The following is a 16,892-nucleotide window of genomic DNA, read 5'->3' on the forward strand; positions in this document are numbered from 1 at the left end:
GGAAATATTTCAAAATGGAAAGATGTCTCCAATAAGCTCTCCCCAAAACCAAATATAAGGCAGCTGGTTTCTTCTAGTGTTCTTCAGCACAGTCTATTATTCTGTTTCACCTAAAAAGTGTCTTAATGTTTCTGATCCTTTCCAAAAGAGAGTACCAAGAATACATGTATAGCAAAGTGGTAATGATGAAGTATTTTATAATTCTAGAAAATAAAAGAATCCTGCACTTAGCACATAACCTTAGAAAGAACTACCAAAATTCTTTACAAATACACTTATGCCTAAGAGTTATGCTGGAATAATATGAGGGAACAAAACTTCTGATACCCTTTGCATAAACTCTTATGCATGACTATTACCAACAATATATTATATGAAGGTATAGTTATATTTATGATACTACAAAGAGCGTTTCTCACTTGGATTGAACTCATTTACCAGCAATCTCCTGGGGAATTGGCGTGTTTCTCAGAAAAAAAAACAAACAAGATAAGTGCAGGGGTAGCTACACAACAGGAATCTGACTTTCTTGGTCTTGATGTGTTTTGGAGGAAGTTTCTAGGTGATGGGATGTAAAAAACAGCTCTCCATCTGTGGGCAGGTCAAAAGCTAAGAATCAGAAATCCCAGCAAAATATCCTGAAGTTGTCCCACCTCTCTGGAGCAGCTATCTCAAGGCAATATGTGGAATAGCAGGGCATGCTCCTCAACACAAGCGAACCATCACTTTATAATCTATGCTGCCATTGTGCATCTTCTTTTCTCCAGTTATCCCATAAACAAATATTCTCCTCTAGTAGTGTTTTGATAAAGACATTTATACTTGTAGCCTTTCTTAGTTGTTCAAAGGTGAAACCAAGGGAGTGAAGTTTGGTATACACTTGGGCCAGAGGATATCAGTATGGGGGTAGTACCAGTAATCAAGGAGAGATAACTCCAAAAGGGAAGGTGAAATTCAAGGGGGACAAGATAAGAAGACCTTTATGTTCACCCTCTCTTATCCCTCCAACTTCGCCCTACCCACCAAAAAAAAAAAAAAAAAAAAAAAACAACCCACCTCAAAGCACAACCAAGTTAAACTTCAGATGTTAGAAACCCAGGGTTTCTTAGAAAATATGTTCTTTCAGAATAAAATGGAAACACACTACTTCCAATGCTTCCTTATGGTTTCTTCAACTCAAAACTGCTGGGTAAGGCAAATACATGCAACAGAGTGCCTTACTTTTTCAGATATTCTTAGACTTCAAAAAATACAGAATTAAACAGATTTTTAGATAAGCCTAATCAGCAATTAGGTGAACCACCAAAAGGTAAAGGTTTCTTTGATTCCAACAGCATCACTCCTCAGTATAAGCACCTATCCTTCCCAAAGAGGAAAGGAAATTTACACATCACAAAAAATGCTTTAATCCAATATTCAATTTTCAAATGTGTTATATTTGACAAACAATTTAAATTAAACATGGTCACCAGGACTCAGTGGAAATCAGTACTGAATCTTTATTCCAGACATTTGGGCTGTATTCATGGTTCTGCCGCTTGTATCTCTGAGCAAACTGTTGATACCAGTGTTTCAGCTTCCTTATTTGCACACTGAGGGAGTTAAGCTATACAATCACTAATTCTATTAAAAAAAAAACTTTTTCAAAATTAAACACAGTTGATTATGTTTCCTTAACATGTTTCTATTAAAAAAAAAAGTTCTGAAAGGCTTTAAAAAAAAAATCCAAAAGGTTAATAGAAGTACAAAATTCACCCTTAAGGAAATCTCAAGAGAAAAGAAAAAAAAAAAAAGGCAGAGTGAAGTAAATCTGTTATGCAGACAAATCTAGAGTCAAATATCTTCTCTCAGTAGTTATTCCATGCATATAAGTAAGCATTACAAAGGACCAATGTACGATTTCCTGCAATATTTAAACATAATCACTATACTGGAAAAGTTTCTAGACTTTTCAGTTCAGATCAGCAAACCTAACACCTTCCGTGCTACTGGCTACTAAGGAAGAACATTATTGTAAAGTCAGCCAAGGTGGCTCCTATTGGGAGTTACATTTTAAAATATAGATTTTTATGGGGGTTATAATGAAGATTAAAGACTTAAAAGAAAAAAATGAGCTCAAAAAATAACATAAACTAGAATATAGATCAGTCTATACAGATCACCTGCACCCCATGAAGATCACATTTTCAGAAACATAAGCTTTTCAGCACTTAATATTTCCCTAACCTGCTATTTTAGGTGAAACTGACAAAACAGATAATAATAGTTTAAGTGCTTTAGCATCTATTACTTTTGAGGTCCTGCAAATAATTAAGTGAGTACTAAGTACTAAAAAAATGTTTTTGTCAGTGACAATAACAGAGAATCCCAAGAGTCAAAGGAAACTCAGGATGTCAGAACTGGAATGAGTTGGTCAAAGCTGCTCTATGGTCAAAAATTCTCCTTCCAGTACTCTTCTCTGCATACACCTTTGAGATTCTGTATGTTAACATAACAAATATCTACTTAAATATAAGATCTAATACAAGTCACGGATAAGACTGGGACATCCTCTTGTTTTCTTCCCAAGTCTAGTGGGTTCAAGACCCATCAGGAATTACTCCCAAACTTGTAGATATATTGTCTTGTTAGCCCCACAGGTTCCTCCTGCCTTTATGAGTCCCTGCCACACAAAAGGAGCACTCTAGAGTAAGAAACACGTAAACAGATAAACTGCAACACAAAGTGGCAAATGTCACAATATAACATTGCTGAGGGTTTATAACAAAATAACAAAGACAGGAAGAACACTAAGCTTGGGTAGAGACCCTGGTTAGAGAATTCTGACTGGCAGGAGCATGCGCATCCAAGGTCCATTTCTATCAGACTTTATCAAGAATATACAAGGTAGGAGATAGGTTCAAGATGGCGGAGTAGAAGGACGTGCACTCACAACCTCTTGCGAGAGCACCGGAATCACAACTAACTGCTAACAATCATTGACAGGAAGACACTGGAACTCAGGATTAAAGATACCCCATATACAAAGACAAAGGAGAAGGCACAAGGAGACGGTAGGACGGTCACAATCACAAAAAAGTCAAATCCCATAACTGCTGGGTGGGTGACTCACAAACCGGAGAACACTTATACCACAGAAGTCCACCCACTGGAGTGAAGGTTCTGAGCCCCACATCAGTCTTCCCAACCTGGGGGTCCGGCAACAGGAGGATAAATTCCTAGAGAATCAGACTTTGAAGGCTAGGGGGATTATTTCAGGACTTCGACAAGACGGGGGGAAAAAGAGACTCCACTCTTGCAGGGCACACACAAAGTAGTGTGTGCATCGGGACCCAGGTGAAGGAGCAGTGACCCCATAGGAGACTGAACCAGACCTACCTGCTAGAGTTGGAGGGTCTCCTGCAGAGGCAGGGGGTGGCTGTGGCTCACCGTGAGGACAAGGACACTGGCAGCAGAAGTTCTGGGAAGTACTCCTTGGCATGAGCCCTCCGAGAGTCCGCCGTTAGCCCCATCAAAGAGCGGGGAGGCTCCAGTGTTGGGTCGCCTCAGGCAAAACCACCAACAGGGAGGGAACCCAGCCCCACCCATCAGCAGACAAGCAGATTAAACTTTTACTGAGCTCTACCCACCACCAGTCCCTGCCATCAGGAAGCCTGCACAAGCCTCTTAGATAGCCTCATCCACCAGAGGGCAGACAGCAGAAGCAAGACGAACTACAATCCTGCAGCCTGTGGAACAAAAACCACATTCACAGAAAGATAGACAAGATGAAAAAGGAGAGGACTATGTACCAGATGAAAGAACAAGATACAACCCCAGAAAAACAACTAAATAAGGTGGAGATAAGCAACCTTCCAGAAAAATAATTCAGAGTAATGATAAGTGAAGATGATCCAGGACCTCGGAAAAAGAATAGAGGCAAAGGTCAAGAAGACGCAAGAAATGTTTAACAAAGACCTAGAAAAGTTAAAGAACAAACAAAGATGGACAATACAACTGAAATGAAAAATACACTAGACGGAATCAATAGTAGAATAACTGAGGCAGAAAACGGGTAAGTGACCCGGAAGACAGAATGGTGGAATTCACTGCCACAGAACAGAATAAAGAAAGAAGAATGAAAAGAAATGAAGACACCCTAAGAGACCTCTGGGACAACATTAAACGCAACAACATTCACATTACAGGGGTCCCAGAAAGACGAGAGAGAGAGAAATGACCCAAGAAAATATTGAAAGAGATTATAGTCCAAAACTTCCCTAACATGGGAAAGGAAACAGCCACCCAAGTCCAGGAAGTGCAGAGTCCCAGGCAGGATAAAACCAAGGAGAAACATGCCAAGACACATAGTAATCAAACTGACAAAAATTAAAGACAAAGAAAAATTGAGAACAAAGAGGGAAAAACAACAAATAACATACAAGGGAACTCCCATAAGGTTAACAGCTGATTTCTCAGCAGAAACTCTACAAGCCAGAAGGGAGTAGCATGATATACTTAAGGTGATGAAAGGGTAGAAACTACAACCAAGATTACTCTATGTGGCAAGGATCTCATTCAGATCTGATGGAGAAACCAAAAGCATTACAGACAAGCAAAAGCTAAGAGAATTCAGCACCACCAAACCAGCTCTACAACAAATGCTAAAGGAACTTCTCTAAGTGGGAAACACAGAGAAGAAAAGGATCTACAAAACACAAACCCATAACAATTAAAAAACAGTAATAGGAACACACATATCAATAATCACCTTAAACATAAACGGATTAAATGCTCCAACCAAAAGACACAGGTTCGCTGAATGGGTACAAAAACAAGAACCATATATATGCTATCCACAAGAGACCCACTTCAGACCTACGGACACATACAGACTGAAAGTGAGGGGATGGAAAAAGATATACCATGCAAATGGAAATCAAAAGAAAGCTGCAGTAGCAATACTCATATCAGATAAAATAGACTTAAAAATAAAAAATGTTGCAAGAGACAAGGAAGAACACTACATAATCATCAACAGATCAATCCAGAAAGAAGATATAACAATTATAAATATATATGCACCCAACATAGGAGCAGCTCAATACATAAGGCAATTGCTAACAACTATAAAAGAAGAAATCGACAGTAACACAATAATAGTGGGGGACTGTAACACCTCACTTACACCAATGGACAGATCATCCAAACAGAAAACTAGTAAGGAAACACAAACTTTAAATGACACAATAGATCAGACAGATTTAATTGATATTTATAGGACATACCATCCAAAAACAGCAGATTACACTTTCTTCTCAAGTGCACATGGAACATTCTCCAGGATAGATCACATCTTGGGTCACAAATCAAGCCTCAGTAAATTTAAGAAACTTGAAATCATATCAAGCATCTTCTTTTCTGACCACAATGCTATATTAGAAATCAATTACAGGGTGAAAAAACGTAAAAAACAAAAACACATGGAGACTAAACAATGCGTTACTAAATAACCAAGAGATCACGGAAGAAATCAAACAGGAAATCAAAAAATACCTAGAGACAAATGACAACGAAAACCCAACGATCCAAAACCTATGAGATGCAGCAAAAGCAGATCTAAGATGTAAGTTTATAGCTATACAAGCCTACCTCAAGAAACAAGAAAAATTTAAAATAAGCAATCTAGCCTTACACCTAAAGGAACTAGAGAAAGAAGAACAAACAAAACCCAAAATTAGTAGAAGGAAAGAAATCATAAAGATCAGAGCAGAAATAAATGAAATAGAAACAAAGAAGACAATAGCAAAGATCAATAAAGCTGAAAGCTGGTTCTTTGAGAAGATAAACAAAATAGATAAACCATTAGCCAGATTCATCAAGAAAAAGAGGGAGGGGACTCAAATCAATAACATTAGAAATAAAAAAGGAGAAGTTACAATGGACACTGAGGAAATACAAAGCATCCTAAGAGACTACTACAAGCAACTCTTTGCCAATAAAATGGACAACCTGGAAGAAATGGACAAATTCTTAGAAATGCACAACCTGCCAAGACTGAATCAGGAAGAAATAGAAAATATGAACAGACCAATCACAAGCACTGAAATTGGAACTGTGATTAAACATCTTCCAACAAACAAAAGTCCAGGACCAGACGGCTTCACAGGTGAATTCTATCAAACATTTAGAGAAAAGCTAAACCCATCCTTCTCAAACTCTTCCAAAAAACTGCAGAGGAAGGAACGCTCCCAAACTCAATCATAGGGTTGAGGCCACCCTATGGCCTCTGAGGCCACCCTCACCCTGATACCAAAACCAAAGATACTACAAAAAAAGAAAATTACAGACCAATATCACTGATGAATATAGATGCAAAAATCTTCCACAAAATACTAGCAAACAGAATCCAACAACACATTAAAAGGATCATACACCATGATCAAGTGGGATTTAACCCAGGGATGCAAGGATTCTTCAATATATGCAAATCAATCAATGTGATACACCATATTAACAAATTGAAGAATAAAAACCATATGATCATCTCAATAGATGCAGAAATTTTGACAAAATTCAACACCCATTTATGACAAAAAAACTCTCCAGAACGTGGGCATAGAGGGAACCTACCTCAACATAATAAAGGCCATGTGTGACAAACCCACCGCAAACAACATTCTCAATGGTGAAAAACTGAAACCATTTCACCTAAGATCAGGAACAAGACACTTGCCACTCTTATTCAACATAGTTTTGGAAGTCCTAGCCATGGCAATTAGAGAAGAAAAAGAAATAAAAGGAATACAAATTGGAAGAGAAGAAGTAAAACTGTCACTGTCTGCAGATGACATGATACTATACATAGAGAATCCTAAAGATACCACCAGAAAACTACTAGAGCTAATCAATGAATTTGGTAAAGTTGCAGGATACAAAATTAATGCACAGAAATCTCTTGCATTCTTATACACTAATGATGAAAAATATGAAAGAGAAATTAAGGAAACACTCCCATTTACCATTGTAACAAAAAGAATAAAATACCTAAGAATAAACCTACCTAGGGAGACAAAAGATCTGTATGCAGAAAACTATAAGACACTGATGAAAGAGATTAAAGATGATACCAACAGATGGAGAGATATACCATGTTCCTGGATTGGAAGAATCAATACTGTGAAAATGACTATACTACCCAAAGCAATCTACAGATTCATTGCAATCCCTATCAAATTTCCAATGGCATTTTTTACAGAACTAGAACAAAAAATCTTAAAATTTGTATGGAGACACAAATGACCCTGAATAGCCAAAGCAGTCTTATGGGAAAAAAACAGAGCTGGAGGAATGAGACTCCCTTACTTCAGACTGTACTACAAAACCCACAGTAATCAAGACCCTATGTTACTGGCAGAAAAACTGAAATATAAATCAATGGAACAGGACAGAAAGCCCAGAGACAAACTCACGCACCTATGGTCAACTAATCTATGACAAAGGAGGCAAGGATATACAATGGAGAAAAGACAGTCTCTTCAATAAGTGGTGCTAGGAAAACTGGACAGCTACATGTAAAAGAATGAAATCAGAACACTCCCTAACACCATACACAAAAATAAACTCAAAATGGATTACAGAACTAAATGGACACTATACAGTGTTCAACATAAATCACAGCAAGATATTTTTTGATCCACCTCCTAGAGTAATGGAAATAAAAACAAAAATAAACAAATGGGACCTAATGAAACTTCAAAGCTTTTGCAAAGCAAAGGAAACTACAAACGACGAAAAGACAACCCTCAGAATGGCAGAAAATATTTGCAAAGGGATCAATGGACAAAGGATTAATCTCCAAAACATATAAACAGCACCTGCACCTCAATATTAAAAAAACAAACAACCCAATCCAAAAATGGGAAGAAAACTTAAATAGACATTTCTCCAAAGAAAACATACAGATGGCCAAGAGGCACATGAAAAACTGCTCAACATCACTAATTATTAGAGAAATGCAAATCAAAACTACAATGAGGTATCACCTCACACCAGTTAGAATGGGCATCATCAGAAAATCTACAAACAACAAATGCTGGAGAGGGTGTGAAGAAAAGAGAACCCTCTTGCACTGTTAGTGGGAATGTAAATTGATACAGCCACTATGGAGAACAGTATGGAGGTTCCTGAAAAAACTAAAAATAGAATTACCATATGACCCAGCAACCCCACTCCTTGGCATATACCCAGAGAAAAGCATAATTCAAAAAGACACATGCGCCCCAATGTTTATTGCAGCACTATTTACAATAGCCAGGTCATGGAAGCAATCTACATGCCCATCGACAGATGAATGGATAAAGATGTGGTACATATATACAATGGAATATTACTCAGCCATTAAAAGGAACGAAACTGGGTCATTTGCGGAGACGTGGATGGATCTAGAGACTGTCATACAGAGTGAAGTAAGTCAAAAAGAGAAAAACAAATATCGTATATAAACACATATATGTGGAACCTAGAAAAATGGCACAGATGGACCAGTTTGCAGGACAGAAATAGAGACACAAATGTAGAGAACAAACATATGGACACCAAGGGGGTAAAGTGGCAGGGGCGGGGGTGCGGTGGTGGGATGAATTGGGAGATTGGGATTGACATATATACACTAATATGTATAAAATGAATAACTAATAAGAACCTGCTGTATAAAAAAATAAAATTCAAAAATCCAGATTACAGATATACAGAAACATAAGATGCAGTTTACCCACCCTTAAGGATCTTAGAGTCCAAAAAACAATTTAGTATGTGTTTGGAATCAAAATATTGAGACTGGCCTTTCTAACACAGGTGGGATCATGTTGGAAAGCAGTAAAAGACTGTAAACGAATTCATACAACTAATTTGAAGAACTAAGGGTTAATCAAACGAAGAATGGGGAAAAACTCAAAAAGAGTGATCCGAGATTTTTCAGGATAGCGTTGTGAGGTAAACAAACTGAATGTAGAAATTCCAGTTAGAAGAACAATAATAAAACTGAAAAAGGTGAGTTTTTAACGCTACAGTTTGTTATGTCAATGGTGTTCTAAGCAAAAACTGTCAGAACAGTAACAGTTAAAAGCAAAAACTGTCAGAACAGTAACAGTTAAAAGCACCAGAGCTGGAACCAGCCCCTCTGTGCTCACCATTCAACTCCACCACTTTCCAGTTATGTCATTTTTTTTGGAAAGTTACTTAACAATTTTGTGCCTCAATCTCTTCACCTGTAAAATGAGGTGCCAGTAGAGCCAGGCACAGTGTCTTCAAAACACAGGTGTTACAGCCCTCTAATCAAAAATTTCATTCACAAAATCAAATCCATTCTTTAGGCACTTGTAGGCTCCATAACCTGGCCACAAACTTTTAAGGTCTTAATCTTCACTGGACCCTCTCCTACTTCGAGGAACCATAGGGATCTAATATCAATTCTGCAAACCAATAAGCACTTTCCTACCTCTGTGCCTCATCTCCAGCGGCTCTGTATCTACAAAGCCTTTTCCTCACCATCTCCCAAAGCCCACTTCTCCAGGAAATTAACTCTCCTTCCTCTCCAATTCCATACCACATTTGCCTGCACCTCTGTACAGTTTACCACAATTTCCCGTTTTTGTGTTTGTTGTTTTAATGCCTCCTTCCCCTCTTTTCGCTAAGATAGTGAACTTCCAGAGAGCAGGGGCAAATCTTTTTCAACCTCCTTCCCACCCTTCATCCCAGACTGTGCCCATGCAGGCCTGTTAAAGCGTTAGTAAATTAAACTGGATGTTTACAACCCTAATGGCCGAAGTTGCAGAAACTGCTTAATTCGCATAATTTTTTTTTATTGTTTTCAGATCCTAAAATCTTGACATGTCTTTAAAAATCCGAACACCGTCATCTTTTCAAGAAAACTTCTACGGAGCATCCACACGAGTTAATATGGTCATTCTCAGCTTCAGAAGTTGTGTGTGTGCCGCAGAGGGCGGCTTTCCCCTACTCCGTCCTGTACTTTGTAATAAGGAGGACGGAGAGGCGGCCCGGCAACAGCCCGGGCTGTGCTGTGCCCTCAACTTCCCGCGGGCCCGCGGGCTCCGGCCGTGCTCGTCCCTCTCCGCCGCACTACGTTCTCCAGCCCTCGCCTCCTCTCGTCCAGCCGCGGCAACAACCCCCGGAGCGGCGCGGTGGCGCTGAGGGTCCGCCCGCGCGGCTCGGCTCGGGCCTGCGTCGCCGCCCGCCCCGCCGCCCTGCCCGCGGCCCCCGGCCTCTCCCCGGCGCGCCGCCCGCCACCCGGGGCCCAGGCCGCGCCGCCACGCCGAGGGGAGCTGGGGGACTCGTTGGGCTCCGCGTGGCGCCGGGGGCGGAGCCGGCCCGGAGGGCCCGGGGAGAGGCCGGGGGCGGGCGGCGGCCTCCGCCTACCCCGACACGCACCCCACCGCCCCAACCCCAACCCTACTCCGGCCCGGCCCGCGCCCGCGGCCGATTATACTCGCCACTTACCAACCCGCCTGGGACAACACCGCGCCGGGGACCTCGGCCATGGTAGCTGCTTAGGCCGGGGGTGGTGGGGGGCTCGGGTGGGGGTGGGGAGAAGGCCTGCTGCTTGAGACCAAAAAAAAAAAAAAAAGAAAAGAAAAAGAAAAAAGAAAAGAAAAGAAAAAAACTCCTCTGGTCGGCTCTGCAACTGGGCATGCTCAGTGCGCCCGGCGCTTCCGCGTGCGGGTTCCGCTAGCCGCGTTTTCCAAGCGGCCGCAGGGGCCGGCCTGGCGTGAGGCTGCGAGCTTGTGGCACGCCGACAGCGGCGATTCGCCTAGGACAGGCCGGGTCCTGCAAGTCGGGGCCAGTTTGTCGGTAAGGAGCACGGCACGGCCTCTCCGCCGAAGGCGGTTGCTTTTCGTTCGGGGTCACTTTTCTGAGTTGCACACCGTGGAAACTAGTGGGGCGGTTCTTTGTACAGCAGAAAGTAAGGCACCGTTTCCAGCGCCCACAGGCGGCCACCTCCGAGAGGGCAGGACAGCGCTAGAGCTGAAACGCTCGGGCGGTGGCGGAAAAGCGCTTCCAGTTATGCGCTAATAAGGCCACATTTCGTACAGGGAAAGTCAAAGTAAGGGTGTTCCCAGTCCATTCCACACAGGAGAAAAGTTTACTTTCTTATTAAGATTCGCTCCATTTGCTCCCTTTTTCGATCTGCCCGGATACAAAGAAAAGAAATATAATCGGATTTTTTCGACTCCCACAGCTAAATCGGACTGTCCAACTCCCACACTGCAATAAAAATGAATGGGTCAACCCAGGGAAAACCTGCACTTAAGGTATATGGGGAAATCGGGTAGTTCTGTCGGTGCTTGTTTTTCCTGTCGTTCTCCCACTGGGCCCATCCAGGTCCCGGCACGGCCCTCTGATATTGGCACGGGCACTGCCAGGCCCAGTTCCCACCCGCCGCTTGCCGGTGCCCTTCTTTGGCTCTCCCGGGGACTGAAGCGTAGGGGCGGCTCTCGAGTGGGCATGCGCGGCGGCGCCGCAAGCCGCGCAGGAGACACTCCAACGCGATTGGGCGGCCGAGACTCACGCCAGCCAATCGGAGGAACAGGCGGAAGGGGAGCTGGGCCCGGGAGACGCTCACTGAGAGTTTGCTCCACCCTCCCCGGTTTTCCAGTCTTGTGGCTGCTGGGGAGAAACATTCTATCGAGTGGCTCTGGTCCCACGTGGCAAGTCATTTGGGGAGACTGTTAAAACCTTCAACCATATAGCGGGGGCTGCCTCATCAACGTGGACTTAGAGCAGAGACTGCGGAATTGGGCAGAGCCGCTCCTGGGACTGCGGAGGAAACTGACAGTTAAGGAAGAGGATAATTACACTGGGTGGAGTTAAATTCCTTAATGCAAAATTTTTTCACGATGCTTTGCTTAGCTGTGATGCTACTGAAATGTGTGTCCAAGCACGTTGCTTAGATCCTGATTTTAATGAAACATGTTTCCAAGCACTTTTAAATCAGAAATAACTATATCCTTGTCCCTACATTTTGCAGTAGTATACAGTGTTTAGTCCATAGATATACTACATGTGTATTTCAATTTATAGGCACCATTCAAAATATCCAGGAGTCAGGAAAAGATTTACCATTCTGAAGCTAAATAGATGACTCAAAATTAAATTGCTAATAATTTTTATTGGTTGTAGAATTTTCTCTTACCAATTGAATTTTTCAACTAGTGTAACTTGTTAACTATGAAAGTAATATGCTGTCCCAGGGCTTCCCTGGTGGCGCAGTGGTTGAGAGTACTCCTGCCGATGCAGGGTACACGGGTTCGTGCCCCGGTTTGGGAAGATCCCACATGCCGCGGAGCGGCTGGGCCCGTGAGCCATGGCCGCTGAGCCTGCGCGTCCGGAGCCTGTGCTCCGCAATGGGAGAGGCCACAACAGTGAGAGGCCCGCATACCGCAAAGAAAAAAAAAAAAAAAAGTCCCAATCATCAGAATTCTTTGCTGGTTAAATATGAAGGCTTTACACATTTGGTCTCATATGCAGTGTGTACAATAAGAATTTACCATTGTGTGGTACTTAAAATAACTTTCATAAAATGCTCCACAAAACACTAAATTTCCTTACTTCAAGAAATGCTTTAAAGAATGGGTCGAAGATTCGGAGGAATTTGGGATAATATGAGCATCAAAAAGAATAATTACAATAGTTGAATTTTTAAAAAAGGATAAAGAAAATGCAAGAATTCAGAGTGCCAGTAAAAATAAATAAAAGGAGGGGGGATGAAACTTTTCTTTCAAAGAAATACCAGAGAATAAATGTAGAACAAATAATAGAATTAGAAAATCACCATATTCCAAGTCAATCTCAATTGATTCAGCCAGAGTCCGTCAGAGGATGCTAAAAGGCATTGGGTGAAAGATTGTAGGAGTATAGAATCTTCACATGGTCTCAAAGTATCAAGCCATAACTTACTTCTTACAAAAGGGAAAAACATACCTTTACTTTAAAGAAAAATAATCATTGCCTTAAATAAGTGATCAAGGCTAGAATCACTAATGGCACAATCTGATATTATGTGCTTAGTGATATAATGCAATTAGAAATACACGTCATCTGAGAAATATTCTTTCCAAAATTGTTTAACCTGAATTTAAGCAAGCTTCTAGACAGTAGTTCACAACCAGGAAGTGGATCCCGAACCCACCCCCATCTCCTGGGCACATTTGGCATGTGTGGAGACATTTTGGTTGTCACAATCTGGTGGGAGGGGGATTCTGTTAAACATCCTGCAATGAACAAGATAGCCACCTGATCCAAGATGTCAGGAGTGCCAAGGCTAAGATATGTAGGAGATGTTGGAACAAGTAAAACATAAGGAAACGGGCAAATAAATCTAGAATGTGGCATCTTCTACCAGAAACCTGGCCTGGGCTGTTCAAATGAGCCAATTCAACTAAAAAAAAAAAAAAAAAAAAAATTATTCCAGATTAAAGAGAGTAAAGAGACATGACAACAACATGCAACCCTGGATTTAAAAAGAATAAGGAGAAGGAAAAGGAGGAGAGATTTTTGTGGCCAAAAGCACAAATTTAAATGGACTAGATATCAGATAGTACAATGGAATTATAATTTTCTTAGATGTGATAATATTGTCCTTAATGTTAGAAATTTTATGTCAAACATTTATGGCTGAAGAGTTGTGTCTACAACTTACTATTATATATATGTATGTATATATATATACATATATGTGAAAGAGAGGGAGAAGGCAAATGTGGCAGAATGTTTAAAATGGGTGAATCTGGATGGTTGGGTGCTCATTATATATTTTTTAAAATTTTTATCTAAGTTTGAAACTTTTCAAAATAAAAATTTAAGGAAAAAAGCATGGATTATACTAATTTCTTTCACATCAAAAATTTTAAATTGGAATTATGTTCTGTATTGATAAGTTAGTGCCATGGGATATGGTAGGAGCTGACTAGACAAAAAAATTATATTTCCATTTTTAATAGATGAATCATTGATTTACAGAAAATATAAAGTCTACAATGAACTGAAAGCTGGGGGAGAGCCTAAGGATGACAAAAGAGCTTTGTTAGGTACAAGAGGACAAAAAGGAGGAGTTAAATGTATTGGAGTCAATGGTATAAATTAACAGAAGAGAGACTGCAAATCCATTCCACTATGTTTTGCCCCTTTCATTTCATTCAGTTTCATTTCAGAAACTTCAGGAAAAGTTTCTCAGATTGAAAATGATAGAAGACCATGGATGAGGAGGTAAAAACCATAATTAAAAAAGTGGTATTATAAGAGTAACTAGCCCCTCGGAGGCACATTAAATCTTTTGACCTTAAGCCATTTACAACCCAGAGAATACTAAAATAACCTGTGAATAACTTAGATGAGCCAATGCCAGGGAGGTTTGAAGAACTGCTGAGCTTTTCAGGAAATGTGCTAGAAACCTGTAAACAGGAAAAAACTATTTTCAGTTTTAAGAAAGGGAAGAGAGTCTTTTCAACAAATGGTGCTGGGAAAACTGGGTATTCACATGCAAAATAATAAAGTCGGACCCTTTTAACATCATACATAAAAATTAATTCAAAACTGATTATATATTTAAATGCAGGGCTAAAAATATAATACTCCTAAAAGAAAATGTAAAAGCAAATCTTCATGACCATGGGTTAGGCAATAGATATGACATCCAAAACACAATTGAAAAAAAGAAAAATTAGGTAAGTCAGACTTCATCAAAATTTAAAACTTTTGTGACTTGAAGATCATCAAGACAGTGAAAAGACAATTTACAGAAAGGGAGAAAATAGGGGTTTGTATCAAGAATATATAAAGACTCTTATAATTCAATAATAAAAAGACAACTCAGTTAAAAATAGGCAATGCATTTTAACAGATATTTCTCCAAAGGAGACATACAAATGGCCAATAAGTAAATGAAAAGGTACTCAACATCATTAGTCACTAGGGAAATACAAATCAAAAGCACATGAGATACTTCACACCCACTAGAATGGCTATGGTTAAAAAGATGATGGACAATGACAAGTGTTGGTGAGGACATGGAGAAATTTGAACCTTAGTACTTGCCAGTGGGAATGTAAAATCATGTAACCACTTTGGAAAGCAGTTTGGCAGGTCTCAAAAAGTTAACTTAATGAGTTTTCATATGACTCAGCAACTCATATATACTTCTAGGTATGTATACCCAAGAGAAATGGAAACATGTCCACACAAAAACTTGTACGTGGATGTTCATAGCATTATTCATATTAGCCAATAAGTGGAAAAAATAATCAAAGTGTCCATCAACTCATGAAAAGATCAATAAAAGGAGTGGGGTTCCACAAACTAAAGACCAAGGAATTTGCTGTTAACCCATTTGTCATGGTTCTAGAACTCATCATTTAGGAAATGATTTAGTAGGCAGAGGATTGAAATAGCTGACCTCTAAAGATTGTTTGACTCATAGAATTCTATGAAAAAATGAACTTATTTCCTATAAAAAAAAAAAGTTTCTTAACTACTGAGTATAAGAAATAGGTGGCCATCAAGAGAATCTGGGTTATGCCATGACAAACAACCACAAAATATTAGTGATTTGTGATCAAAACATGTTTATCTTTCTTTCACGTTATATGTCTAATGTGGATGTCTGGAGAGTGGGGAGAAAGGCCTTGATCATTCTCACTCCAGGACCCTGACAAAGCACTAGCCATCTGGAACATTGCTGATTGAAGAAGTAGGAGAAAAGAAGACTCTGGAGGATCTCACACTGGAAATTAAATGCTCTGCCAGGACTGGATATATGACAACACAGGAAGTCAAACACCAGGATCCAAAACTATTCAGTGAGCAAGATTAATGGCTGTGGTAGTCAATGTGGTGCAGTAACACCACAAAAAAAAACAAAAACAAAATCCGGAAGATAAACAAAATATCTATCAAAAGGGAAATATTTAAATAAGTTATAGTGGGTACGATTGTAGACATTACCAAAAAAAAAAAAAAAGAAAAAAAAAATTTAACAGATCACTATGAACTGACTAAGATATATTAGTGAGATACATATGCGGAGTAAAAACATAAAAGCAAGTTTTAATGTGATGAATTACTATAAATCATTAAGAAAAAGGCAAAATTCCAATAGAGAAATGGGCAAAGTATATGTATAGTCAATATACAAAAATAAAATCTAAGCATTCAGTAAATATGTGAAAATGTTTAACCACATCTATAAGCACAAAACGACAATTAAAATAGTGGGATAGGGCTTCCCTGGTGGCGCAGTGGTTGAGAGTCTGCCTGCCGATGCAGGGGACACGGGTTCGTGCCCCGCTTGGGGAAGATCCCACATGCCGCGGAGAAGCTAGGCTTGTGAGCCATGGCCGCTGAGCCTGCAGGTCCGGTCCGGAGCCTGTGCTCCGCAGCAGGAGAGGCCACAACACGGAGAAGCCCGCGTACCGCAAAAAAAAAAAAAAAAAAACAACAATGGGATATCGCTAAAATTCCATTTTCACCAACCCAATGGTAAAAACTAGTAGACAATAATTAAACGTTGGCAAGGATATGGGGAAATTTTTAGTGCACTGCTCATGGGAGTAAAGTCGATACAACCACTTGGGAGAGTATTTTGGCAATATCTGGCAAAACCGAAAAGGTGCATACCTTATGATTGAGCATTTTCATTTTTAGATACGCATTCCAGAGAAAAATGTTCATTGACGCACTGTTTAAACTAGAAGAATGAAAACAACTCCAACGTCCAATTGGGGAGAAATGGATTTTAAAAAGTGTTATATATATTTTTTTCTACCAAAAAATAGAATGATCTATGCCAGTTTAAATAAATAAACTAGACCTCCTTACGTGTCAGTTTGGGTGGATCTTGA

The 16,892-nt window shown here is 40.1% G+C and overlaps 1 protein-coding gene across 1 annotated transcript in view; it reads right to left on the minus strand.

Annotated features, from left to right (window-relative positions):
- TDRD3 (tudor domain containing 3) overlaps positions 1 to 11,378 on the minus strand; it is a 202,139-nt gene extending 190,761 nt beyond the window's left edge. The window contains exon 1 of the mRNA XM_027116135.1: positions 10,498 to 11,378. Coding sequence (XP_026971936.1) covers positions 10,498 to 10,538 — 41 coding nt within the window. The 5' untranslated portion in view covers positions 10,539 to 11,378. The remainder of the gene's footprint in view (positions 1 to 10,497) is intronic.
- Between the last annotated feature and the right edge of the window lie 5,514 nt (positions 11,379 to 16,892).

The sequence above is a fragment of the Aethalodelphis obliquidens genome, unplaced genomic scaffold (genome assembly GCF_003676395.1).
Source record: "Aethalodelphis obliquidens isolate GAN/ISIS:26980383/991018 unplaced genomic scaffold, ASM367639v1 scaffold16, whole genome shotgun sequence".
NCBI lineage: Eukaryota > Metazoa > Chordata > Mammalia > Artiodactyla > Delphinidae > Aethalodelphis > Aethalodelphis obliquidens.